The sequence below is a fragment of the Hippocampus guttulatus genome, chromosome 12 (genome assembly GCF_054856545.1).
Source record: "Hippocampus guttulatus isolate MCC_2025c chromosome 12, RoL_Hgut_1.0, whole genome shotgun sequence".
Taxonomy (NCBI): Eukaryota; Metazoa; Chordata; class Actinopteri; order Syngnathiformes; family Syngnathidae; genus Hippocampus; species Hippocampus guttulatus.
Window position 1 is genome coordinate 9,671,922 of NC_141272.1, and position 27,638 is coordinate 9,699,559.

The 27,638-nt window shown below is 41.6% G+C and overlaps 2 protein-coding genes across 3 annotated transcripts in view; one reads left to right on the forward strand and one right to left on the reverse strand.

Moving 5' to 3' along the window:
* Positions 1-146: 146 nt before the first annotated feature.
* LOC147197311 (uncharacterized) lies at positions 147-2,286 on the reverse strand. The gene is made up of 10 exons (XM_086125541.1): positions 2,158-2,286; positions 1,790-2,092; positions 1,675-1,716; positions 1,528-1,563; positions 1,323-1,436; positions 1,200-1,236; positions 1,079-1,119; positions 956-1,006; positions 760-872; positions 147-531 (listed from the first exon to the last, which is right to left on the reverse strand). The coding sequence occupies exons 1-10, from the start codon at positions 2,204-2,206 to the stop codon at positions 400-402; spliced, it is 918 nt and encodes a 305-aa protein (XP_085981667.1). The 5' UTR covers positions 2,207-2,286; the 3' UTR covers positions 147-399.
* Positions 2,287-5,216: 2,930 nt separating this feature from the next.
* Positions 5,217-27,638, forward strand: part of LOC147197312 (uncharacterized) — a 68,692-nt gene continuing 46,270 nt past the window's right edge. The window contains exons 1-35 of one of the 2 annotated variants that reach the window (XM_086125485.1): positions 5,217-5,442; positions 5,530-5,631; positions 6,617-6,808; positions 6,957-7,067; positions 8,473-8,665; positions 9,335-9,471; positions 9,686-9,910; positions 10,011-10,152; positions 10,232-10,355; positions 12,455-12,646; positions 12,716-12,853; positions 13,550-13,732; positions 13,827-14,021; positions 14,704-14,852; positions 14,914-15,082; positions 15,165-15,299; positions 16,372-16,524; positions 16,733-16,934; positions 17,311-17,451; positions 17,529-17,714; positions 17,901-17,972; positions 18,050-18,176; positions 18,255-18,388; positions 19,505-19,702; positions 21,019-21,168; positions 21,490-21,669; positions 21,855-21,971; positions 22,223-22,372; positions 23,186-23,338; positions 23,555-23,770; positions 23,870-23,974; positions 24,884-25,028; positions 25,846-26,057; positions 27,055-27,273; positions 27,415-27,521. In XM_086125485.1, the coding sequence (XP_085981611.1) occupies positions 5,232-5,442; positions 5,530-5,631; positions 6,617-6,808; positions 6,957-7,067; positions 8,473-8,665; positions 9,335-9,471; positions 9,686-9,910; positions 10,011-10,152; positions 10,232-10,355; positions 12,455-12,646; positions 12,716-12,853; positions 13,550-13,732; positions 13,827-14,021; positions 14,704-14,852; positions 14,914-15,082; positions 15,165-15,299; positions 16,372-16,524; positions 16,733-16,934; positions 17,311-17,451; positions 17,529-17,714; positions 17,901-17,972; positions 18,050-18,176; positions 18,255-18,388; positions 19,505-19,702; positions 21,019-21,168; positions 21,490-21,669; positions 21,855-21,971; positions 22,223-22,372; positions 23,186-23,338; positions 23,555-23,770; positions 23,870-23,974; positions 24,884-25,028; positions 25,846-26,057; positions 27,055-27,273; positions 27,415-27,521 (5,565 nt within the window). In that variant the 5' untranslated portion in view covers positions 5,217-5,231. The remainder of the gene's footprint in view (positions 5,443-5,529; positions 5,632-6,616; positions 6,809-6,956; positions 7,068-8,472; positions 8,666-9,334; positions 9,472-9,685; positions 9,911-10,010; positions 10,153-10,231; positions 10,356-12,454; positions 12,647-12,715; positions 12,854-13,549; positions 13,733-13,826; positions 14,022-14,703; positions 14,853-14,913; positions 15,083-15,164; positions 15,300-16,371; positions 16,525-16,732; positions 16,935-17,310; positions 17,452-17,528; positions 17,715-17,900; positions 17,973-18,049; positions 18,177-18,254; positions 18,389-19,504; positions 19,703-21,018; positions 21,169-21,489; positions 21,670-21,854; positions 21,972-22,222; positions 22,373-23,185; positions 23,339-23,554; positions 23,771-23,869; positions 23,975-24,883; positions 25,029-25,845; positions 26,058-27,054; positions 27,274-27,414; positions 27,522-27,638) is intronic. The other variant, XM_086125484.1, reaches the window with a different exon arrangement.

The window sequence follows — 27,638 nt, forward strand, 5'->3', positions numbered from 1 at the left end:
ACAACAAAACAAAACAACAATGGCTTAAATGTGGATAATTGCAAAACAGGCCATAACAAATTTCAGTGTCATTTGCTTCTTATAATGTTCTCTCATAGAAAATAAATAATAAATCATTTAGAATACTGACCTACTCACAATTTCTTTTGGCCTATTTTAGGCAACTTTATTTTTTTGTTGTTTTATATGAAATACATGAAATGAAATATCTGGCGTCGATGAACAGCATGTTGACACGTGTGATTCAAACCAATACAAATGCAAAGCTAGATGAGATACGTGGAGTATCTGCTTATGAAACAAGGCATTGTAATCTATCTATCTATGACAGAATACACAGGATTCATGTTTCCTTGTCTCTCTCTTCTTGCAGACGATGGCTGCCCATGTCTTCTCAAGTCAGGCGTACGTGATGACTGCGTACTCTGAGTTTGTACTCAGCTTGCGGCTGACCTCTCTGGGCTGCGGAATGTGAAGCCTGTCACATGAGTGTGAGGACTGTATGTGACCCCTCGATTCGCATCCTCGCCACTGAAGCAGAGCAAGAGAGTGACTTTTACAATAACATACAGAACGCAGAACAAAACAAGAAATTGGCCTATCATTCAGTTTTGTAGTAGTAGTTGAATGGCTTCCTCATTCCCACAGCCAATGTCCTGTGTGTTTATTTCCAAGGCAATGCTGATATTCTTGAATGCAAGGTGTTAATTAAATCTAAGTAGGTACGGTAGATATATTAGACAGAGAAAGTTGGCTTACCTGTTGTGAGTCGTTTGTTGCCAAGTAGGTGACCTGAGTGAGCTCTGGTGTACTGACACCTCTGACTGAAATCATGATTTCAGCATATGGAACTTCACTTTGACACTCATCGTCTGCATATAAAGAGTATATTATTTCATAAAAAGATTATCCTCTGAGTATTTTAGTGATGTTGTTGTTGGAGGGAAGATTGTACCTTGTGAGGTAACCCTTAAAGTCAGTTGTTCATTTTGGGATGCCGATGAATCTGTGCAGATTAAAGCAGTGGTAAATACCAAACTTTGGGATATTTTTTGAAAACATTTTAGTACACGGTTACCATTCATTGACGAGACAACAACTCGGGAATGGAGCAATGAACTGCAATTAGAGTAAAAAAGAAATAAAAATCACAAAGTCCTAATTATGGAGACCGAATACAGCCTAATATAAAAACTAACCCTGATCTGGACATATCACAATCGTCGTCGTCATCCCCTGAAACATGTGTCAAAATATGAATGTAAAATTCTATTCAAATTTCAGATTCATTTGACAAATTTTATTTTGCTCATCATACTTACCATTTCTGCTGCATGGATTGTATTTCACACATGAATTCACGACCAACACGGTCAGTGCCAAGGCCACGGTGAGGGAAAAGGTTGCCAAAACATGAATTTCTCTAAATTGCCATCCTTTCGGGGGAAAGAAAAAGGACTGTTATACTTCAATGTTCACAAATATTTGATATTGTATATTTACAAAAGTGCTACATTGGTATCTCACCTCCGCTTGAATCCCTTGGCTGAACATTCGCAGGCACTGTGAATGAAAATCACAGTTTGTGGTTACAAAAGGAATGCGATATGTAAATAAGTGCATTGAATGAATGACACAGTATGTTAAGTATCCATTCACCATTTTACCACTTACTATTAGTTGGAGCAACTGTGCAGGTTTGAGCACTTGTCTGGGCTGGGGAAAAAAAAATCTATTTCAAATGAAATCTAGATTTTACGTCAGATATACATTTTGTAGTGTTTGCTACCTTTTACAACTAGAGATACAACACGGTGTATTTTCGTTCCGAGCTGCGGGTCATCTGTTTCTCGTATGTAACAAGTGTAGTTGTACTTGATTTCTTGCGCGGAAACAGTGTCCAAATGTAGAGTTACGCTGCAGGAGTCGAGGCTTCGGTTCCCCAGGCAGTCCGAGTTATCAGACGCTTTGCTCCAACAGCCCCGAGCAAATGCATCAGAGCAGTCGTAATGGCATTTTAATGTGAGAGATTGCCCCAGTGTAACAGACTTGAACTCCAAGAGCCCCTTGGTGTCCATGCAGCACACGGTGTCTGTAAAAAGAAGGAATGATTGTTATCGGACATAATTTGACTCTGAAAAATACAATCAGTGTTACCTTTAGCTATCCATAACTGAAACAGTGCTAAATAAAATGGAATCTGCATTGTTTGTCACATTCGATTCTGATGAGTGCTGTCTTTCAAATGCATTTAATATGTTGCGCTCGTTTGCAACCATGTAAAAATAAACTGGCACGCCCTCACCCATCTCTACCACAGGAAGTGGTGTACATAAGACTGAACGACAATAATTTTCCATTTCTTGCAGCTGTTTCATTGGAACGGAAAGTTCAGTTGAGAATGTTTGGTTGACAAGCTCGTCGTCAAAGATGATACGCCAACACTAACCCCACTCATTGATATTTAAAGGCACTAGAAGACTTTGTCAAGTTAGAAAAAAAAGAAACCCAAGTCGAGTGATGCAATAGATGGAGATGCGTTTTACAGCACGTCTGCAGAGGCGCGGCTGATGCTCATTCAAACAACAGGATGTGTCTGGTGTTAATCTTTAAATCATAAATGTTCATGGTTGAAATGGGAACATCGGTCATCAGTCTTTCTAAACGGATTGGTTTAAAAAAATATATATATTTTGCATTTCTCATGTGTAGTTCACCTCATTGTCACCACCAAATGAATAATCCGGACCGCATGAATAATTACAAACGCAGATAAGTCCTCTTTAGCACATACTCATGCATTATGAACACAGAGAATCCGGTTACACACCACCACCGAACACCATTATCAACTTTGGCGGTCGCTTGGGAATCGCATTCCTGCGTTCGCGTTTCACTTTCAGCGACTGAGTGCTTCTCACTTTCATACATTAAACAGTCACGCAGGCTCAGACCAAACGGTTCTGACTGAACATAGCCTATTTCAGCAACTGTATGGCCTAGATTGGAAATTTGGTGACAATGCATCTGTTGTGGTTTTCAGCTGTATTGATTTTTGTGCTGTGCACCCAACCTGGACTGACGTCTGGTAAGAGCAATAACTCTTAAAAATATACGTGATATATTTTGAAGCTCTTTGAGCAAGTCACAAGTTAACTCATGTATTTCATGTCTAATAATTTGAAGCCATTGCAGATCTCTCCTCCACCGAACTTGTTGAGTGTCCAGAGGGAACATACTTCTCCCACCAATATTGTTTGGAGTGCCCCTCGGGTCATTTGTAAGCCACCAAGCAAATAAAAAGAAACTATGCAGATAAAATGTTTTTTTTTTTTTTTTACATGGTAAAAGATTAATGACGTATGCATGTTCCACAGCTGTCCTGGAAATGTATCTGCGGCTCGGAGATGTGACTTGGGAACATTCAATCCATATACAGGGAGGAGCAGGATTACTGACTGCAAGGTAAAGCTTTACCAAGATTAGAATTTCTCGATGTCATTATTTGACATTGAGAACGGGGCTCGACTGGTTAGCACGCCCACCTCATAGTACAGAGGTCATGTGCTGGCCTTCCTGTGTGGATTTTGCATATTCTCCCCACGCTTGCGTGGCTTTTCTCCAGGTACTCTGGTTGACTTCCCCATTCCAAAAACATGCATGTTAGGTTGATTAAACACTCTAATTGTCCCTAGGTGTGACTGTGAGTGTGAATTTTTCTATGTGTGCCCTTTGATTGGTTGGCAACCAGTTCAGGGTGTACCCCGCCTACTGCCCAAAGAAAACTCCACTCACCCTACCTTTGTGATCGTGGATGGATGGATGATTTGAGCCCCCATTAATCGTAGCAATTGAAACAAAAACCCACAGAAGACACATAATGAAGCAATATGCAGTGTACCTCAAGGAGCTATTTTAGGTTCCTCGTCGTTTAATTTATATATGCTTCCTCTTTGCGGTGTCATTAGGACGCACAGAGTGAATTTTCGCAGCTACGCTGATGATATGCAGTTGCACGTCTCTGTCTCCTGATGATGCCAGTCCGTTGGAAGCTCTTTTTAACTGTATCCTGGACATCAAATCCTGGATGGCAGTGAACTTCCTCCAGTTCAACCAGGACAAACTGAAAATTTTATTCATCTGTCCTGAGACCTAGAGACAGAGATTTTCAACTAAAATACAAACACCGTCTTTACACCCCTCGCCTCAGGTAACACTTCTAGATGTCATTCCAGACTCTGAGCTCATTTTTATTTCATGTGTGTATTAAAAATATAACAAAAACAAGTTTTTATCACTTGAAGCACATAGCAAGGGTTCGCCCTTTTCCCCTTCTGCCCAGTACAGAGATGTGCGAATTGATTACTGCAATGCTTTGCTTTCTGGTCTTCCTAAAAAGAGCATTTCATTATCTACAATTAATACATAATTCTGCGACACGTGTCCTGACTAAGACTGGAAGATGGGAGCATATAACATCAATTAAAAAATCCGCAATGGCTGCTTGTGTGTTTCAGGATTGATTTTCAAGTATTTTTACTGATTTTCGAATGTCATAATGGTCTCGGGCAGAGGTCAGCAACCTTTTACACTCAAAGAGCCATTTCGACCCGGTTTCCACGGTAAAAAACAAACAAACTAGGAGCCACAAACATTTACTGTAGAATACCAGTGGTGCTTATCTCCTCTATTATGAATGAGAGATTGTATTATGCCATGACTTCCCGTGGTGCGTTGCAGCCTTGTTTTCCAGGTCTGATTACGTCTGAAGACCGTGTGGAGTGCAGGCTCTGCCCAGCAGGTTTCTCCTGCTTTCCAGCCAATGGAAGCATCTCATTATGTTCACCTGGGGAACATTCTCCCGAAGGGATTCTCCAGTGTCTAACATGTCCTATAGATTCCATTTGCACCTTTGGATTTGCGCAAAAGGTCAGAGAGATGACTATTGTGTGTTGTTACAGTATACGCATTATTCACATACTGTAGTTTCATGTCTAACAGTGTGGGCCCGGAAAAGAGCCAAACTTCCATCACACAGAGTGTAATGACTGCCCCCCAGGCTTCTACTCTGGTGTGTGCGCTATCAACTGCCTTCAATGTCCTGCAGGTTTGGGAAAAAACAAAACAAAACACATTGTACAATGCATATGAGCGCATGTGAGCTACAATAGGCCACACACAAGTAAAATGCACCTCTGACTTCGCCAGGAACTTACTGTCCAGACAGTGGGATGTCTCAGCCGCTCACATGTCCACCTGGATCAACTTCCACACTCGGCCAGACCTCATGCCATGGATGTAATGATACCTCCTCAATGTGCCGGGGAGTCATGCCACCCCTGCGGAGGCTGTCAGACCAAAGGTCAAGTCAACCCATTGCATGTGTACCAGGCACATACAAACACCCACAGGAGGCTTCACTCTGTATTGTATGTCCAGTAGGTAAGTGTTCATCACTTTCCTAACATAAGATTCTAATGTTCATGTCTGTAATGCAAGAAAGTATGACTATTTTTTCTTTCAACACAGGTCATTACTGTGAAGAAGGTATAGCTATACCTTGTCCTGCAGGTAGCTATGGACCCAAAGAAGGTCTTCAGAGGCTGACAGACTGCACAATTTGTCCTGCAGGTAGCAGACTAATTTGACTATTGATGATTAATTATGAAGGTAATGACCTCAGACAAGTGTAATTATATGTCAACTTAAATTATGGATTGCCACAAAACATTTTGGACCTGTTTAGCATTGTTAAAAGATGAAGTGTACGTTTGAGGTGCAAATTCAAAATACAGGAATACTTACACAATATCGTGCCGGTTTTCAGTCTTGACAGTGACCTGAATACGTGCTCTATGTGTCGTGGTCAAAATCCTGTCTGTGTTCTCTGGAGAATGACAGCTGGAAATGACACAATAGGCTAAATGTTGTTGTATTGTAAATACAGTCGGTAAATTGGAAATATTCCATCAACATGACTGACCTAGCACCTACCCAATCTTAAAAAAACTTCATTGCAATAACAATATATTTTGATGCTCACAAACTTAATTAGGAAATGGGTACCACAGTTGACGAGTGGTTATAGCATGTTTCCCCTCACGGTCAAATGATTCTGGATTTGAATCTTAGCTCAGGCTTTCCCATGTGAATATGGCATGTTCTCTCCATGCTTGCATGGGTTTTCTCGGTGTACCTTGACTGCCTCATAAACCCAAAACATGCACTTTAGGTAAATTGAAGACACAAAATAGTCCATGTGGGTGAATGTGTTTGTGCAAGACTGGTTGTCTACATGCCAAAGTTAGCTAGAAAAGACTTTACGTCAACCTTGACCCTAACAAGCATCAACATTCTAGAAAATCATTGGATGGGTCATCTTATTTAATTAAAAAGTTCACCCCCCCCCCCCAAATATTGTATATTATTGACAAGCATTATTTTGGTGTGGAAAACCCACAAAATATTTTGTGGATGCAGTCAAATCCCATAATAATATGAAAGAAATCGGCTCATCCATTCATTATTTTATCCAGTCACGTTGTTACTTGCAGTACCAGTACATCTTCTGTCCTCTTAAAAGCGTTCTTTCTTATCCGCAAACACTTGTCTCAAGGGTTTTACTGTTTGGAAGGGACTTCAGCTCGACCCTCTCCTCAGTTCTTGTGCCCCCTGTGTTTCTACTGTGAGGAGGGCACCGCCACCCCTCACGGGTCACCTTGCCCTGCTGGGACAGCAGGAGAACAAGTGGGTCAGACAAGTAGGACAGCTTGCAAAAGATGTAGCGAAGGACGATTCTGTCCTACAGGTAAGGTCAGCGAAATGAGTGACCACAGTCGCAGGAGAAATTCACAAAATAAAACAGCCGTGTAATTAAAATCTACCCTTGTGTAGGAGGAAAAGTAATTTTCCGGCTTTTAACGCTCCAGTGGGATGATGCGCGTTTGTATTGACAGGTTCCTCAGCTCCTGGCTTGCCTTGCGCTCGAGGAAGATTCTGTCCTGCTGGCACACTGGAGGAAGTCACGTGTCCCAGAGGCACCTTCACTCCTCATCAAGGAGCGATAAGTTAGTTTATATGCCATCGTCTAACACGGATAAATCATTAAATACCGGTACCTTTTATCATACACAGACATGAATTCCTTAAAGAGGAAGCCCGTGTTACCCCTTTAAGAAAGCGTTGCAGTTTTTGAGACGTCAGCCCAGTTATTACATAAAAATGAATATGGGTAGTCCATATATATACATGATGAATCATGAGGTAAATCTGAATTGTGACAGATGGACACAAAGAGGGCAGATAAAGATTTACCTTGTACAGAAAAAATGACATACTAGGAATGATATGGAAAAAATAAGAGCAAAGAATTCATTAGAATGAAATAAGTTAGATAAACTGAGTAAAGCTTGATGGACCATTCTCATCTACCTTTTTGCTGCCAATATAAGCCTGAATAAATCCGACAACACCAACGGTATAGCCACTGCTCGTGTGTATATCCACTGAAAATGTTTGTTTGTTTGTTTGTTTATTGAACATAAAACATATATACAGTAATAATTTGACAGAAAATAAGGTAGATAAAAAAAGTAAAAAGAAAGAAATCAATCTTCATTCAACACAGTTATGTTCAAGGGAGTAGGAAGAAGTAAAAAACGTATTTAGTCCTACCCCGTTATGTGATTGTATCTAATAAATCATTTTTATATCAATCAGAAAAGAAAAAAGTAAGAAGAAAGAAGTCTCCATTAAGGCTCATACTTTACCCTTAACCGTGATATTTTTACAACTTTTGGTTTGTATCGGGATTATATACTTCCACACCCTGACACTCTTGTGTCAATTTTCTCTTGTATTCATAATGGATATTTATATACCTTTCTCTATTTATCAACTTAGTTCTGATTTATCATTATATTTAATGTTTTGAATTTATCATTTTAACTCTGATTGATGTAGGTTGTTTGTACTATTTTTTTGAATTTGTTTTTGAACTCAGCAAGCGATTTACTCATTTTCAGGTCCGTTTCGAGATTATTCCACAGATTAACACCTTTGATAGATACACTTCTTTGCTTGATGTTTGTTCTTGTTTTGAGTTTTTTGAATAGGTTGGTACCTCTTAAATCATAGCTGCTTTCTCGAATTTCGAAAAACTTCTGAATGTTTTGGCAGAGCAGGTTATTGTGTGCTTTGTACATTAATTGGGCGATTTTAAAGTCAACCAGGTCATAAAATCTCATCGTATTTAATTTGATAAATAGTGGATTTGTGGGTTCCGTATATTTTGATCTATTAATAATTCGAATTGCTTTTTTTTGTAGGTTGAGAATAGGGAGTGTGTTTGTTTTGCAGGCATTTCCCCATATTTCCACACAGTAGGTCATATATGGTAATAATAATGAAGTGTATAATGTGTACAAAGATCTCTTATTTAGCACTTCCTTGGTTTGTGCTCTCCTCCTCCAGGTTTGAAGGACTGTCTCAAATGCCCGGCCGGTTTCTATTGCCCCGAGGGCACAAGTGACCCCGTGCCGTGTCTGCCGGGCTCCTTTAACCCCTTGGAGGGTCAGGACGAGTTGGCCGACTGCAGAGAGTGCCATGGGGGCAAGGCCTGCACTCAGGTGGCTCTGACGGCACCAGATGTGGACTGCATGCACGGGTGACGAGCCTCTGCATATATACAAATGAAAATCTCATCCTAGAACATATCGCAAGGCATCCTTACTCATTCAGTGGACACCTCTTGGGTGTCATATATAAAGACGGTTGAACTAAAACTGTATTTTATCTCTTGTAATCTTTCCTCCAAATTGCATACATGGCAATTTAAAAATTGCATTCTACTACATTGCGATGTCGGTTTGAATTGTTCAGCGCTACTCCGTGGCAAACAACAACCCTAATAAGGAGCACCATTGTATCCCACCTGTGGGATACGTTTCCACTATAACATCTCCTATGAAAGCAAAATAATTTAAAAATAAATCTATTCCTCACCAAAAATGGAGTCGTTTCACACTTGGCCCTGGTATGTATCTAAATCCTTTATTCAGCTTGAGTAGATTTTGCAAAACATTTCTTGCAAGGTACTAAGGCAGTTACAAAGGAAACAATTCAATTTTATTGGAATATGCGGGATGCCTTAACGATAGCAAATGGACATAAGCCATAAACGACATATTGGAAAGTGTCCAGTAGGGTACACTAAAACTGATGGAGATTTTCATACAACCCTGATACTGAATCTCATGAATTCTCTTCAGATATGTATTACGACCATTTGTTTACAGTCTCTATGATTTCTGTTTATTTGTTTTAATTGCAATAGGTTTGTGTGTCCTCCTGGTTCGTCTAAACCCAATGCCCCAACCAACGTGTGTCCTCCAGGGACGCTGAGCAACCGCACGGACCTCACAGATCGTTCGCAATGTCAGCAGTGTCCGGCCCAATACGCTTGTCTTCGAGGTTCATTTCTCATGTTTAATGAAGGAAAAAAAATGATTGACAAGCATGTTAATATGGTTACATTTGGCTTCCTTTGATGATTCACAACGACCAATAACCACTGTTTTATACTTGAAGGACATTTCGGATATATGAGTGGCCTTTATTCATTGAAAAAAATTACATTTGTGTTTGTTCATTCTCAATATTCTCGATCCCTCACATTGGTTCTTAGGAACAGGTGGTATCCACAGGCCACCTCTCTCCTGTTCTGTCGGCCATTATTGTCCACCCGGTACCAAGTTCCCCACCCAGTACAAATGTCCCGTGGGCACTTGGAGTGGTCAGAGTGGATTAGAAGCTGAGATTGAATGCCAGCCGTGCCCACAGGGCTGGTACTGTTTGGTGGGATCAGGAGCGCCATCGGGCCGATGCAGCTCAGGGCACTACTGTCCAGAAGGTATACACAGAAGTGCAAGATGTCATTATATTGGGTTGAAGCTGTCAATGTAAAATAGGAAACCATGAGACATATACCTCTGTTGATGCTGCATCCTCAGGGACCGCATATGGTTCCCAGTTTCCTTGCCCGGCAGGTACATACAGCATCCACATGGGCAACAGGCAGAAAAAAGATTGCCTGCCTTGCCCCGAAGGCTCATTCTGTCTCGAAGGCACCTCCAAACCTGCACCCTGCCCCATGTAAGCACAGACTCTATATCAAATATCCAAGAGATTTGCGAGAGTTGTATATTTACACTACCATCCCGCTTTTCTCCAGCTCAACATTTCGCCGTGTGAAAGGAGGTCAGACACTGGAGGACTGCTCTACTTGCCCCGCCGGTTATTTCTGCTCCCACTCAGCCACTGTTAACCCCAAAGTGTGCGGAGCCGGCAGCTACTCTGTAAGGGCCATCGCCCACCATCTATTGTGACTGGACTACTGATCAGTCAGAATCAGATAATGTTTGTAGTCTCATCCTGATGGTGCTATTTTTATTTATTTATTTAAAATATCTTTTCAGCCCCCACAGTGATACGACTCATATTAGTCACCTCCTATCTGTTGAGGAGAGGGACACATTTTATTATACAGTCAAACCTCGACAATCCACTCTGTGTCACTGGCTGACTCGTCCAAGTTCTAAATTTAATACTTTTTTTCCCCCATAGATTATTTGTTCCAAAGTTCATACTGTCGCCCACATGAAATCTTTATTAATTGTGCAGGCAGGTTTAAAAAAAAAAAAAAAAAAAACCATACTGTATTTTTCGGATTATACGTCGCTCCGGATTATAAATCGCACCAGCCAAAAAATGCATAATTAAAAAGGAAAAACATATACAAGTCGCACTGGAGTATAAATCACATTTTTGGGGGATTTTTTTGTTAAAATCCAACACCCAAAACATACATGTCATCTTGAAAGGCAATTTTAAATAAAAATAAAACTAGAGAACAACAGGCTGAATAAGTGTACGATATGCTAACGTTACATGACGCTTAAACAACGAACTGTGAATGTGCCTGGTATGTTCACGTAACATATTAAGAGTTATTTAGGCAACTATAGCACAACAAATTTACCAAACCATCAGCGTCATTCCAAATCACGAAATCCAATGAAATCTTCATGCTCGGTGTCACTTTTAAACAACTCCGCCAACTCCGGTGCTAGAAGATGCAGCGCTTCCTCTTCTACGTCGCTTACATCAGAGTCATCGTCAGTTGTTTTTCTCAGTTACCGCCAACGTGGAAAGTATCGACAAAGGCCGAGAGCACCCTCTTGCGGTTTAATGTGAAAATAACATGTGATGTGTACAATGAGTTAACCATTTCACATAAGTCGCTCCAGAGTATAAGTCACACCCCCGGCCAAACTATGAAAAAAAACTGCGACTTATACTCCTGAAAATATGGTAATATGTTCTATACTTAGCTGGTAAGAGCCAGATTGTTACATGAATCACTCAAGTGAATTCTCCGCAATATCAATCAAGCGCTGCTCCAGTGTGATCTGCCTTTTGTATCGAATACAACTGTGGTCTGGACGCTCAGTTCATGCTCATTCAACTTTTAGATCATAAAAACGTGACAAATTTTACATCTGTTCCACTAAACAGGTGGTGACAACATCTTTTCGATCTGCGACCGGGAGTGTAACAGTCAGTTGAAGCCCAAAATCGCCAAATTCTCGAAATTGCCACAAATAAGTCAGTGAGACACGGGGCCAGATATGACTTTGTGTTTTGTGCATGTATGCGTGTCACTTCACAGACACATTCTGTTCACATTAACTGTCGCATTTGTTTTTGTCATGTGAACGGCGACATAAAAAGATTGGATCGATGACCCAGTGGGATATATTCCAGTCACTGGAGGCTTTACTGTAAGCACAGATTTCATGGCTCAAACATGTAGGAATGTGTAGGTGTAAGAAAGATGCTGGATCATCCGTTTTTTTTTTGGTGCAGTTTTTGAATTGCCCTTGAAAAAATTTGTTTTCACATACGGGATGTTTTAATTGTACTGCAGATGTAACGCATGAGGCCAAGAGCCAAAGCCTTCCCCGCGTTAAGTGGCTTTTCCTGTTCGCTGTTTATTGTCACACTTCCCCCCCAATGCCATCAACGCTTCTGTGGTGTCACCATATAAAAATGGAAGAAAAAAAATCATCTTTTAGATGCTCACAAAACTGAAATCACTTCAGGTTTGCTGTCATCACAAATGATAGTTTGAACTGGCTTCGTTTGACCTTTGAGGCGAATTTTGACAGAACATTGAAGTCGAACTCCACATTGTCATCGCTGTTTCCACCGTAGTTGTTTGCTCCCAGTGTTAGATAACGTCTGATATCTGCAACCTTCTATTTTGGTCTCCTCCTTTTGCTTTTTAAGTTTGCATCTTGTGCTGTTCCTCCCCCATACCGGCGTATATCTTTAACTTCAACAACTTGCCGAATCTTCCTCCATAACCTTCTTGTGTGTGCGTGCGTGTGTGTAGGACGAAGGCGCTGCAGAGTGTTCGCCGTGCTTGCCGGGCCACTTCTGCAACAACGAGACCACGAGTGAGGAAGCCATGTTGAGTGTCATGGTGTGCCCCCCAGGTTTTCTGTGCTCTCGGGGCTTAGCTCGAGACCCTCGCCGCTCGGCCACTCTCTGTCCTCGTGGCTTCTACTGCCCGGGAGGAGGCATTGTGAGTTTGATAAGTAGACATTCCGTCTTGTTATTGCTGCTTGAGACGTCTTGGCACATTTTCTTGCAGGATCCCAACCCCATTCCCTGCCCCAATGGTACTTACAGTGAACATCCTGGTTTAAGTGAGGTCAGCGAGTGCGTGCCGTGTCCTGGGGGGAAGTACTGTTATTCTCAACACCCTGAGGAGCACCCCATCACCGCACCTGTAAGACTGCAGCGATCATGCGTGTTTCACGACTTCGAGCAGGGATGGGCAACTTGATTTGGACACTCTGAAGTGGCCCCTTGATTCATTTTGAAGAAGAAAAAAAAATACTGGCACTTGGTGTTGGTTTGTTGTTTAGCAGTTTTGTGCTGTACTTGAATGGTAATTTCTGTGAAAAAAAAATCTTTTTATTTTGCTCTTTACGTCAAACACTTTTGTTGGGTTCAGACTAGTGGATCTTTTATACATGCATTGAGAAAGTTATTACAAAAAAATTAAATTATTATGAAGAGCACTTTTTTTTTTACACACGTGCACATATTTTGTCCATATTTAAGATTTTTGACATGTATCTTGTTCGGAAGTGCGTGGTTCGCTAGTAGCACTGATAAAAAGAAAAAAATTGGGGACCCCTCGATCCTTTAAGTTCCCCATCCTTGACTTAGACATCGTATGAACAAAAGTATTGGGACACCTTGCTTTCACTCCAACCGGTCATCTCTAGTTAATTCCAAGTGTTTGATGGGGTTTAGCTCAGGACTCACCAAATTTGTCCGCTGATACCTTTATAGACCTTACCTTGTGCACGGATGGGTTCCAATATCACACTCCCATGATTTATGTTCGTATAGAGGTGTTTTGGAGTTATTTTTAGCTTGTTTCAAAATATAATTACCTTCTGCTTCGATATTGCAGACTGGCCTTTGCCCTGATGGGCATTATTGCCCTACCGGGACTGGGTACCTGTATTCCAACCCGTGCCAAGCTGGACAATACAGGAGCACTGCGTCTGGTCACAGTGGAGAGGTTTGTGTTTCATGCCCGTCCAGACACTTCTGTGACGGAGCAGGAGTGCACACACCCTCTCTCTGCCCTCAGGTGGGAATACAGACTATTTTATAGACTGACACAAGATTTCCAACAGTGCATGTAGCATCCCTTTATTAGTGCCGATCTATCATTGCCTTTATAGGGTTTTTACTGTCCCGAAGGATCATCCACCGCTCAAACGTGTCCCGAGGGAAGCTATGGCTCACGCTCAGCTCTCAGTGATGAGTCTGAGTGTTCCCTTTGCGGTGCCGGTTGGCACTGCGATGGTGTAGGCCAGACAAAGCCCTCTGGCATCTGCAAAGGTGGATTCTACTGCAAAGGGGGAGCCAAGTCTGCAGTATGTTGCAATGTTATAAGGTTTATAATGAGGAATAAGGATCTCGCATTACATCCCAATGTACAGTGCAACTGAAACTTAAGGCCTTATTTTGTTATTATTTTCAGCACCGGCTGCAGTAATAATGCTCATATATTACTTCTGGCTTGCCTTGAAACAGTATGCAGATGGAAATATTGAGTCACACTTACACAATTATTCAATCAGTCAGGGGTTTTCCAAGTCGCCTGACATTCCATAAAGTACCCGTGAAGTGAAAAAAAAGTTTAAAGTTGACACGGCACACATTTTCAGTTTGTCATCCGATGTCTTAATATGTTTAGGACAATTACATGCTTCCAAAAATCTGGGAAGAGTCAGACGGAGGTCACTTTTGTCTCCAAGCATGACTGTGCCCCAGTTCATAAATCATTGCAGACATTATTTGGTAGAGTTTGGTATGGAAGAGCTTGAGAACCACAACCTCAACCTCTCAATCGAATGCCTTTGGGACAGCAGGACACCATCATCAATGACCTCGCAAATCTTTTTTTGGATGACTAGAGAATAATTTCCACATGCACACTCTTAACAATAGAATATTTTATAGCTGACCTCTATTTGCTTGCGCTTCCTGTTGGTTTGATTCACACATATTCTTCGTGTTGTCCATTTGGACATCTTTTATTGCGTCCATATCTAGACTCCATTGGACGGAAAGACGGGTGATTTGTGCCCTCCAGGAAGTTACTGTCCACCAGCTTCCTCTTCGCCTATTCCATGTCCCCCTGGCACCTTCAGCAACAGCTTTGGTCTGGGCAGACCTGAAGATTGTGTCAGCTGTCCACCAGGGTAACATCACCTGACATTAAAAACGCGCACAGGCTTTAACACGTGTTTCTCTCCCTGCAAGGTTGTATTGTCTCGGTTCCAACAACACCTCCCCGTCAGGCTCCTGCTCTCCTGGATATTACTGCACTGGCGGTTCAGCTTCTCCTATTCAGCATGAAGCAGAGCAGGGTCACTACGCACTAGAAGGAGCAGTCAGGCCAGAGCCCTGTCCTCTTGGAACTTTCCAGCCAGTATGAACAAAAACTGACGTTGTGCTGATACAGATGTAATATATTTACCTTGTTCAGGGTTGTTTTCTGTTATCCCCCAAAGCGCCGAGGTGCACAATCGTGCGTGCAATGTCAAGGAGGTCAACTGTGCAACCAGACAGGCTTATCCCTGCCACCACAGTGCCCAAAAGGATCTTACTGTCCTCCAGAATCTTCTTTTCCTCACCCCTGTCCTACAGTGAGTTGAGTACATAATGTGTACAGTGAATATATAAACTCTACACACCCCCTTCAAATGCCAGGTTTTGCGATCTAAAAACAGTAAACCAAGATAAAAGCGACCTATTTCAATCTTAGTTTCATTGGACCGTAACATAATCTCCCAACCATGTGGGAAAATGTGTCATATTTGAACCACTTTGTATAAGTGTTTAAAAAAAATTAAGGTCGACATTTTCTGCCCTCATTCCCAAAAGTATGATTGGCGCAAACACCGTTCATCACCAAAGGAACACCATAGATACAAGTGTTGTGGATGGCAGCATCCTGCTTTGGGACTTTTGCACTCATACTGTCACGTTTGCGTGGTGGTGTTGGACCCCAAAAAGCAGGCAGGAGGGAGGAGCCGGGTGTATTGATAAAACACAGGAAACTAAATCCTGAACAAACAATATCCAAAGTATCAAACAAAAACCATGACTGAAGATAAAACATAACAATGACCAAAACCTGACTGAAACAACCATGACAGTTGCATACAAACAGCCACAAACAATGACCCGACAATGAGTAGTCGGCCGGGAGTCGTTTTATAGCCACTAATTACCTAACGACCAACAGGTGTGCAGCTGCAGGGAAAAGCCCCACAGTGCCACCTGTTGGTCACAAAACGAAACATGACACATACAAAGTGGAGGGAATTATGAGTCGTTCAAAATATCTGTTAGTGTTAGCACAAAACCTTAAGGCTTCTGATCGGAAGAGAAATGTCTGCAAGAACATCTGAGATTGAAAAGTGGTGAATCAGAGGCACTTTAAGTAGTCGCAGGCGTTTGCTGACTCCAATTGAGCAGCACCATTTAGTGTTTGAATGTGATTGGTTGATTTGGAACACAGCAAAATCCCATAAACCCCATCTTTCCAAAAGATGAAATAAATGTGATCGATTCGGAAAGGTCACAAAAACAAACAAATAAACCAAAAAAAAAAAAAAAGACGTGTGAACATAGAGTTTTTATATTCACTTTATGTGTACTACTGGGACAACTCATAATCATTTTATGTACATGATATGTAATGTGATACTTCAGGGGTGGTATTCCGATGAGCCCGGTGGTGAAAATGTGCAGCATTGTCGGCCATGTGAGGCCGGATGGTTTTGCAGTAAAGCCGGCCTCGCTTCCCCCGAGGGCCTCTGTGACCCTGGACATTACTGCACCTCGGCAGCCTCCACAGCCTCTCCTGTAAGACACTGATAAGATGACTCAAGCGGTTTGCATACTCATCCTACATAACTACTATCATGTGGTCAATTTTGAATGATATTCAATGATGTTAGACGTTTGAATTCCTCTTCTTTTTACTGAGTATTATATGTGGCGTGTGTGGATTATACACAGATGATAATTGACATGTTTGAATCGATGATGACGATACACTTTATTCCTTCAGGTTGAAGTGGACTCTGGGGGAGTGTGTCCTGCAGGCTACGTTTGCCCTCGTGGGACAAAACATCCTCAGCAACACCCCTGTCCAATTGGAACTTGGAGCAATAGAGTGGGGGCCCAAAACCTGTCATCCTGTCTGCCTTGCCCCCCTGGACTTTACTGTAACACAACTGGAATAATACAACCATCTGGGAGATGTGACACAGGTGGTGTACACTCTCAGCGTATTTAAAGCGTATTTGTAAATATCATACATTGTCTAAAAATCTACAACTATAACACTTAACATTAATCCAACAGTAAGCCTTTATTTGGATGATCTAAATGCTTGAAATAATAGCTCATTAAATTTGAAATATACATGTAATGAGACTTCTAAAATGCCAAAATAATGATAAAAATAAAAGTTCAATTAAAAGATCTTCCCATTCCCAACAATAATCTTCCTTTTATTGTCCTATAAAGATAATTTCATGCTGGCCTCAATGTGTTATGCTTGGTTAAAGAGGTTAAAGTGACCAATAAACATAATTTCAAATGAATGTTTTAAATCCTTAAATTCCTCCTACTCTGTTTTTTTAGGGTTTTATTGTTCAGGGGGCGCAGTGTCTCCAAAGCCCTTTGATGGTTTGACGGGGGACATTTGTCCCATTGGGCACTACTGCCTCATAGGTTCAGCCTCGCCTACAACATGCCCTGATGGGACCTACACAAACACAACAGGTACTGAAGAAGTCAGGTGAAGAAAGCTCTGATATAGAATTTAGAAATGAGTTTTTAAATTCTTTTTCTGTTTGTAGGTGCAGGAGCATGCAGAGATTGCCCTGCTGGGAGCTACTGTTTATCAGGAGAGGGCATTCAACCTTGCCCTTTAGGTCACTATTGTCTTGCGGGGGATGTTGAGGGCATCCTGCCCTGCCCTCCTGGGACATATAACCCTCAATTGGGGTTCAGCCAAGTGGAGCAGTGCCTCATTTGTCCAGCAGGTGAGAGCATTGTCTCATTCTTGTCATCACTTTGCTAAAACAACACTGAAAAGAAGTCACCCAATGCATGTCAATCTAAAAAAATACTGTGTGATGTTTTCCATTGAAATGCGTGTCTAATGATTGTTTGTAATTGTGATTTTTTTAATAACTATTGTATTTTTGTTTTGTAATGCTTGTTGACAGGCTTTTACTGTGATGACTGGGGTCTCTCTCAGCCCACTGGGCCCTGCCAGGCTGGTTATTACTGCATAGCAGGTAATTCAAGTGATGTAATATCACCCCATCATACTGATGAACTGGATCACAAATCTGAATTTACAAACATTTCAAAGGTGTGAACTTCCCAAATCCGGATGGAAACTACAGCACTGGAGTTGGAGGAGCATGTCCCAAGGGAAGATATTGTCCTGAGGGCACCAGTCTCCCGCTACCCTGTCCCCTTGGAACCTACTCAGATCTGTCAGAGAACAAGAATGTGGCACATTTCTTCGAGACCAAACATTTTGCATTACCAAATTTCTTTGTGTGTGCCTTTAGTCTTTCTGTGACAGATATCACTGGCTGCAACCCGTGTCCAGCAGGACAATTCTGTGCTACTGAAGGTCTGATTCGACCGTCGGGAAAATGTCAGACAGGATTTTACTGTCCAGGTGGAGACTCAGCAGCAACAGGTAGCATATAGTATTACATTTTCCGAAAGACCTTCATCAACGAAAAGCATTTTAAAAAATGTATTATTATTATTATGCTTTCCCATCAAATTGGAATTTGGAAAAAGCTCGGAAGAATACAAATCCTCATGAAAAATCAATAGCCATGCCAAATGGATTGCAATCTTAGTCAGTCCAATTTTCCAAAAAAACAAACAAGCAAACAACCACCTAAAAAAATGTCATCATTCAATATATCCATTTTCCGATCCGCTTTATCCTCACAAGGGCCGCGGTGGGTGCTGGAGCCTATTCCAGCCATCTTCGGGCAGAAGGCGGGGGACACCCTGAACCGGTTGCCAGCCAATCGCAGGGCACACAGAGACTAACAACCATCCGCGCTCACACTCACACCTGGGGATAATTTAGAGTGTCCAATCAGCCTGCCATGCAAACCCACACCCGGAGAAAAACCACGCAGGCCCGGGGAGAACATGCAAACTACACACAGGGAGGCAGGAGCCGGGATCGAACCCTCTGCACTGTGAGGTCGACGCTCTAACCACTGGACCACCAGGCCACATTCCCACACATGCGAACACACTTCCGGGTGTCTCGCTCAAAATAGCCCGACTTCAGCCACATTCGTTCTGATCCGAGTTCGACAATTATGATTCGATGTTTGCCTTTCCACGCCTACTAGAATGAAGTACCCTTTCGAATCACCATCGTGCACAGCACTACCTGAAATCTGGTTTGACATTAAAAAAAAGAAAAAAAACTACTATCCACATATAGTAGAAGCCAGTATATGTATATTCAGTGAATTGCATAAAAACAAACAAGTCCTTGGTGATGATAATGTCGACATATGTATTGAAGTTTAATGCCCAATTCATTTTCACTGCACTCTATTCACAAATTGAATATAAAGTCGGAGTGCTAATTTATATGTGGAGAGAAACACTCCAACTCGGCATTACAAAAACAGTTGCTGACAAATGTAGGCAACGTGAGGGTGTTTTGTTGGCAGTGGAACATGAATTAATCAGGCTTTATCACAAGATACATCATAATAACGTCTTAACAGTCATGATCGCAGCAATTTGCCTCGTCTAATTGCTTTTCACTCACCAGGCTCGGAAGGAGGTCTTTGCCCACCCGCTCATTACTGCCTAGAAGGCAGTTCAGGCCCAGCCTCCTGCCCTGCTGGATCCTACACAAATCTCACAGGACAGTCCAGGTGTTCACCCTGCCCTGCTGGCTACTACTGCCCAGAGAAGACGAGCGACTTCGCCAAGTTTCCGTGCGTGCCAGGCTTCTATTGTCCAGATGGTAGGCTCATCCCAAAACACACAAAGACGTCTTTGTAGTCCTGCTTGGCATATTTGTTCACTGGACACTTCATAAGATACACCTGCACATCTAATGGGGTCCAACACTAGATTGGTGTTTAGAATTGTAACATCTCAAGGATAATAATCATTGATTCTCTGATACCATGTTTTTTCAGATTGTGTTTCAGATTAAAAATATTTACGGTACATTTCAGTACTCACCAACACTGACACTTAATGCAATATGTCTTCCAATTTTGATGAAAATGTCTATATGAATCAACCTTTTTTCAAAAGTGCAAACTTTTTTTGACCAGAGCATACGTTTCGCTCAAAAATAGTACTTCTTATACAAACAGAATAATCCTACTCCACTTTCCTAGGAGGTATATGTCTTTATTACCTTTGCCACGAAGATAATGTCAAACAAACCTTCTGCTCGGACTCCCCTTTCAATGTTAACAACTTAAAATAAGCTTCATTTAGTGAATTTGTTGCATTCCCATGACTTATTGTCCTGTTATTTACACTTTGTGTATCCTCTAATTTGTGCTTTGATACAATTACCGTATTTTTCGGATTATACGTCGCTCCGGATTATAAATCGCACCAGGCAAAAAATGCATAATTAAGAAGGAAAAAACATATATAAGTCGCACTGGAGTATAAGTCGCATTTTTGGGGGAAATTTATTCGATAAAATCCAACACCAAAAACATACTTGTCATCTTGAAAGGCAATTTAAAATAAAAATAAACAACAGGCTGAATAAGTGTACGATATGCTAACGTTGCATGACGCTTAAACAATGGTCTGTGAATGTGCCTGGTATGTTCACGTAACATATTAAGAGGTATTTAGACAACTATAGCACAAAGAACATGCTAACACATTTACCAAACCATCACCAGTATAAATCGCAGCCTCGACCAAACTATGAAAAAAAACTGTGATTTATACTCCGGAAAATACGGTACATATTTTTGTTCTCATTCAGGAAGAACATACCTAATCTTGATGTAAATCCAGACAATGATGTCGGTCATGAAGTAGCAAAATGGACATTTTTTTAACAATGACCTTTAATAATGCATGAACCTTAATGACAAAAACAGTTTCACACTGAGCCAAATTTGGCCAAGGTGGAATTCCACATTCCATTCTAGTCAGATTTTTAAAGGTAGAATTTTTGAGACAACGCTGGCATCAGATGCCACTTCTTTTTTGAATTATATGCTTAATGCCGTGTCTGGTGAGTGCAAGTGAAAAATACCACAAATTAACAGGATGAAATATATTGTGTACATACTGTAGGTACAAGACATGCCACTCAGTACCCATGTCCTCGTGGCTACTACAACCCCGAGCACATGACACAGAGTCTGGACAGCTGCCTGCCTTGCCCCCCTGGACACTACTGTGAGAAGGAGAGGCTGACTCATGTGTCTGGAAAATGCAAAGCTGGTCAGTGATGAGTTATAGTTGTTGTTTAGCTCCAATCGCAGGGCACACAGAGACGAACAACCATCCACGCTCACACTCACACCTAGGGACCATTTTGAGTGTTCAATCAGCGTACCATGCATGCTTTTGGAATGTGGAATACCCGGAGAAAACCCACACAGGCCCGGGGAGAAGAACCTGTTTTATTTATTGCGTCAACATTTTTGCAACTACAATCTTGTGTCATCTCCCTCCGGTCATTTTCTGTCAGCTTCTTTTGTATTATTGTTTTCCTGCCCCACGTAGAAAACTGTCACCCACTGTCACACATGTTCCTCTCAGGTTGGTTTTGCGTCTCAGCAGCATGGAATTCACAGCCATTTGACCTGGATAATTATACCAACGCTAACTGTCTGTGTCCCGCCACTGCCACGGGGGGTCGCTGCCAGCCGGGCTTTTACTGCCCAGCAGGTAGCTCAGAGCCCCTTCCTTGTCTGCCTGGAACCTTCTGTAACATCTCAGGTAATTAGAATATGAGGAACTAAGTCATTCAATTTTTTGCAAGCTATCAAATTCAATGTATGTGATAGTACAAATGAAAAGCGTTTCATCTCCATAATAATACAAATATTGGATTTATTGTATTAGACTGTCTCCCCTCCCGGTGTAGTAATTGTTAATTATGCAAATCTGCTTTTGTTGAACAGGTTTGGCTTCACCGACGGGTCCCTGTTCTCCAGGTTATTATTGTAAAGGAGGAGCCACTGAGGCCAAGCCAACAGATAGAGAAACAGGCAGCATCTGTCCAAGTGGGACATACTGCGGTAAGCCCCCTTACACTGCCTTTGGAACAGTTGTTTCACGAATTGCCAATAAGTGGCCTTATCAAAGAGTATTTAATGATAATAAAAAAATAGTAGGGGAAAGAGACAGAAGATCTTCTTCCGAATTAAAAAGCACATTAACATTTTCTTTTTTTACCTCCATTTATTCATGATGAAATAATACTAGGTCACCTAAACCACTGAATGAACAAATCAATTCTCCTATAACTACTCCATTTGTCACCCTACAGTTGAAGGGTCTGGAGAACCACAGTTATGTCCCGCTGGCACATTTTCTTCAGTGCCCGGTCTAACCAGCAGGGCCGACTGTCAACCTTGTACCAAAGGGTTCTACTGCAGTAGACCGGGCCTCAGTACACCAACTGGGCCCTGTGATCAAGGTCTATGTTATAACAACCTTTCATAGAAGGAAACCTCCAAAGTCAATAGTGGAGCAATTTGATATTCAAACTTATCATTATTTATTTATTTTTTTCAAATGTACCCCAAAATGTAAACAATACTTCACACCATCATCATAACTGAGCATCTAAAACATGAAACACTACGAGTGGATTTTGCTTTTTAGATGTTATGTTTTCTGATGGCAAAAAAAAAAAAAAGAATAATGCATCCATCTTTGACGCTATTATCCTCGCAGGTGTTGTAGGTGTGCTGGAGCCTGTGCCAGTAGACTTCTGGCCAGAGCTGGGATTGGCATTCACATAGCACATAAATTAAAAAAAAAAACATTCACATCTCATAGAACCAGAATTTAAACTTTAGCATAGAATTAATGCCCAGATACAGTATACTGTACTGTATATATTTTGAAAACAAATTGCCACTAGATGGCAATATTACTCTGAAAACACCTTCCTGTTCCCTCTCAAGTCGTTGTGATGTGTCTTTTGTGAGTGAGTATTTTTTTACGTTCCTTTTTTTTTGTTTTGTTTCGTGCTCATTTGTAAGGCAGTTGGCAATGCCCGTGCATCCATTTTTTTTAGACTGCTTATCCCGTTTGCAGGAAGCTGGAGCCTATCCCAGCAAAGGCACATTACGAACTGGACTGATCAATTCATCTAGTGTCACAGAACAGATTGCTTTTGACTTTGGAGGTTCTATCTCAATATTATGATTGCACTTGTCACATTAACCACCGTCGAATCATTTTGTAACAACGGCTCCCCTGTAATGAGTTGTTCACTTCACAGGTTATTGGTGCCCCCCTGGTCAAATTTCTGCAACAGCTTTTCCATGTCCACTTGGTCATTTTTGCCTTATGGGTAGTGCAGCTCCAGAACCTTGTCCATCGGGAACATACCAGGACAGAGAGAGGCAAGCTATCTGCATGACATGTGAAGCAGGTAGGCCCCATTCAGACTCTCTCAGTTAAGATGATTTACAATTGAATACAATACTTGAATAAGCATCTCAAGAAAATCTTTTATTCATTGAAACTTCACATGATCCCGACGCCGCCATGAATTCAATTAATTAGCCCAATCTGTGTCAATGTTGTTTTGAGAATATTCCCATATGGACAGCGATTATTTAAATGTATTCTCCTCTCTTTTCACAAGGTTACTACTGCGATCTCAGGCTGAGTCCAGCCAATGGATCTTTCCCGAGACTCTGTCCGAAAGGATATTACTGCCCTGCAGGCACAAGCATGTCCAAGGAGTACCCGTGCCCCATAGGCTCATTCAACCCAAGAGAGCATGTGGACAGCCTTTCAGGCTGCATGCCATGTCCTAGTGGACATTACTGCCCTTCGCTTGGACTTTCAGAGCCGGCAGGTTTGATCACGTTGTTATGATGTGATTTGTACATCTTTATTGATGTATATTCATGATGCTTTTTGTTGTTGTTGTTGTTTTTGTTTTTACCAAACATAGGATCATGCCTTGCTGGTTTTTGGTGTAAAGGTGGAGCATCCTCTCCGACCCCTGTGGACGGACTTTCTGGTTCAAAATGTCCTCTTGGTCATTACTGCCCAGCAGGTGACTAGACCATACTGTATGTATGTATAAATAACAACATGCCACATCTGAAAAACAGTGCTGGACACAAATAAACAAACAAATATTAGCTAATTAGATAAGATCAAGCATAAGAAATAAAAACATTGGAAATATTATTTTCTGCTATGCTCCAATAAGAAGAAGAAAACATTTTGTGCGACCTCAACTCTCTGCCGCCATGATAAATGATATAATTTGTCGATAAAATTGTTATAAGTACACCTCTGCATAGCTTTGTGCCCTCATTAACAACCAAAGAAAGGAATCTATATCAACATACAGCAAAGAATAACTTGAAGATTTGCTTTTTAGTCTGAAATTGATGATTTGGAGCGCATCTATTTGCCCTTTTTTTAAATTCTTTTAGAAATGCGTGTCACTGCCACCTGCTGTCGTGGATGTGCAATCACACTTTATTCTCATGTGGCAAAAAGCAGCATGTTCCCCGTTACAGCATCAATTTTTATTTACAGTTCCAAGGGTTAACTGATGGAGCACACATGCTGCTTATTTTACTCGCTAATGTCACCAAATGTATGCTGCTCGCAGTTAACATTCTGCTCCATTCTAGTCGAAGGCCACTCCTGTTTTATTCATGCTAATTACCATCTCGTGGCCGAAAGGATTTTCTGACAACATTTATCTTCTAACTTTTAACACTGCTTTCTTCAGATTAATGTGTTTACTCGGAGCGGAGGCACTGACCCTTTACTTTTAAATGAGGGCTTTTTTTTTTTTGGTCCTTAACTACTGATTGTGGCATCTAAGTCAGTGATTTTGCCACACATTTTCACCTTAGAGAGCAAAAGTACATTTAGGGTACATTTATCATCGTGACTAGTGAAACCAAATTATGTTTTAAGTCATCTTCTAAATATTCTCTTACAGGTAACACTGCTCCTATGGAATGTCCCATGGGCAGCTGGTCAAACAGTACAGGCCTGCACACACAAGAGGACTGTTTAACCTGTCTTGCTGGATTTTACTGTGACAGAACTGGGCTGACTTCCCCGACTGGACGCTGCCTTGAAGGGTGCTAACTACACACTCTCCATTGTACAATGGGTGGCCCAAATGTCACTATACAGTCCACTTCCTTTTTTCTGTTTTGTCTCAGATTTCATTCAGACAGACTGGAGCCCATCACCGTATGGCAGTTTAGATTTAACAATCTTTGGAAGCAAATCAGTTTTTTAATATCTTGCCAATTGAAATTGAAGCAGTGTTGCAAAATTGCTGCCTGGCAAGATTTTGTTTTCTGTCCATGACTGCAATTCTGCGCCAGTTTGAGAAGCTTTGTGGGTGTCACTCTGCTCCAGTGCAAAGTATAATTTACACTATCCCTTGCAAGTTTCTTGAAAAGAGATTCTGTTCTTGACAAACCATGCAACGGAAGTCTTGCTACTACCACCACTGATGAAAACACCGAACTCCAGCAGGCATTCTCTATCTGGGGGAATCACTCGAACCCCTACCAAAATGTTGGACTTGTTTTTTCCAGGCAGCAATTTTGCAATGCCACTCCAATGTCAATTGGCAAGCCATGGGCAAGGTGATATGCTTATAAAAATGCCAAAACCTAATCTGTCAAAATTCTGATGGCATCATGACTGTAACGATGATACAGAAAATCCATCCATCCATTTTCTGATTATCTTATCTTCACAAGGGCCGCGAGGGGTGCTGGAGCCTATCCCAGCTGTCTTTCGGGCAGTAGGCGGGGGACACCCCGAATTGGTTGCCGGCCAATCGCAGGATATCTAAAACGAAATTAAAAAAAAAAAAGGGAAATGTTTTGTGACTTCAGGGACACCCTGCATAATACTCATCATTGTTCTCATTTTATGTAGGTTTTATTGTCTTGGGGGAGCTGTCACACCCACTCCTACCGATGGAATGACAGGAGGGCCTTGTCCTGAAGGCTCCTACTGCCCCGAAGGGACTGCTGAACCAATACCTTGTGATCCGGGGACATATGTTGCCATTACACATGCCACTCAGTGTCAGCCCTGTCATCCAGGCTGGTACTGTGTGAATGGCACCTTGCATCTGTGCCCTCCAGGTTTGATACGTTTAACAGTCCTTACTGGAGGATGACTGTTTAAGATAAGATAAGATAAGAAAACCTTTATTTGTCCCACAATGGGGAAATTTGCAAACTACAGCGATAAAATTGAAGGGGGGGGGGGGGGTAGAAAAGAAAAACAAAGTATTGCATGCACAAAATTATTTATAGACAACAATTGCACAGGCCTACACAGTGTGTGTGTCTGCTTTGTTTAATTGAAAAAAATCATGTAGCACCAGGTGATTCAGATTGACTACAAGGTGTCAATTTTTTAGATTTCAAAGTGAGTGCTAAATTCCACAAACATTAGATCAGTGACGGGCAAATAAAATGATGTTTAGTACAAAGGGCTCTCTTGCATAAAAATGGCCATTGAACGATGGCACAAAACAGATGAAACAGCAAGCCAACATGTGCAGGAACTAATTTTGTAATTCCACAGAATTTATTCATCCACAGTTAGCATGTAAACATACCCACTCTACTCTAGAGGCAACTTTCTTTACAGTTCAGAACGTTTCATATACAAGGTAACGCAGTGTGCTTCACATAATTATAAGTGCAGCATTTAAGAGCGTTGACAAACAAAGGAGTGAAAGACACAAGCCTAGTTTTTAACATGGATTTAAAAGCATTTACACTCGGCGCTGACTTCACTTCTGTTGGCAGGTTGTTCCATTTGCGTGCAGCATAACGGCTAAATGCTGCTTCACCATGTGTGCTTTGAATCTTAGGCTCCATGAATTCATCCAAGTCTGCACACCTCAGATCCCTCCAGACATTGCGCTTGTCAATTTTGCAGAGCAGATGTGAGAATGTTTCAAAATTGTCCATTTACAAAAAAGACAAAACATTACATGGTCTGTCTTAAACAATTTTCTATTACACCTCTCAGTTCAACACATTTTTAGTCACAGCTATGGGTTGAGCTTGGGTTAAATTGTTAAATTTGTATCCCTCCAATTGAAGTCCTTACAATCTTTTTTTGCAGGCTTCTACTGTCCCGAAAGAACTGGCCTTGACTTGAGAAGATGTCCAGAGGGAACATATGGTCCCGATCCAGGATATTGGTCTGTCTCTCAATGCAAACAGTGTGATGGTGGCCATTACTGCTCCTCCACAAATGGCACAGCTGTCAGTGGAGCGTGTCAGGAAGGATATTACTGCTTACGTGGAAACACCGCTCCTCGACCCTTCTCGCGGGCTACGGGTAACAAGCACGCCGGCTGTGCCCCTCGTTTATAATCTGACCACTTGCCTGACACTTATATGACGAAGATTCTCCATCAATGGGCTTGATTTGAGATGCTTGTCAAAATGCAACCTTTTTCTTCTTTGTGTGCCTCACCAGGAGAGGGGGGGCCCTGTCCTGTTGGCCATTACTGTCCCCAGGCCAGTATCCATCCTCTGCCCTGTCCTCGTGGTACTTTCTCTAACTTCACCAAATTAACTTCCCAGGTGAATTTTGTTAAAAATCACTCTCTTATGTCAGCAGCTTCTTCTCCTATAAAAATGTAATAGTATTGTGTACAAAATGCATCATGATTGATAGATTTACTTTTTTCTTTCATTAAT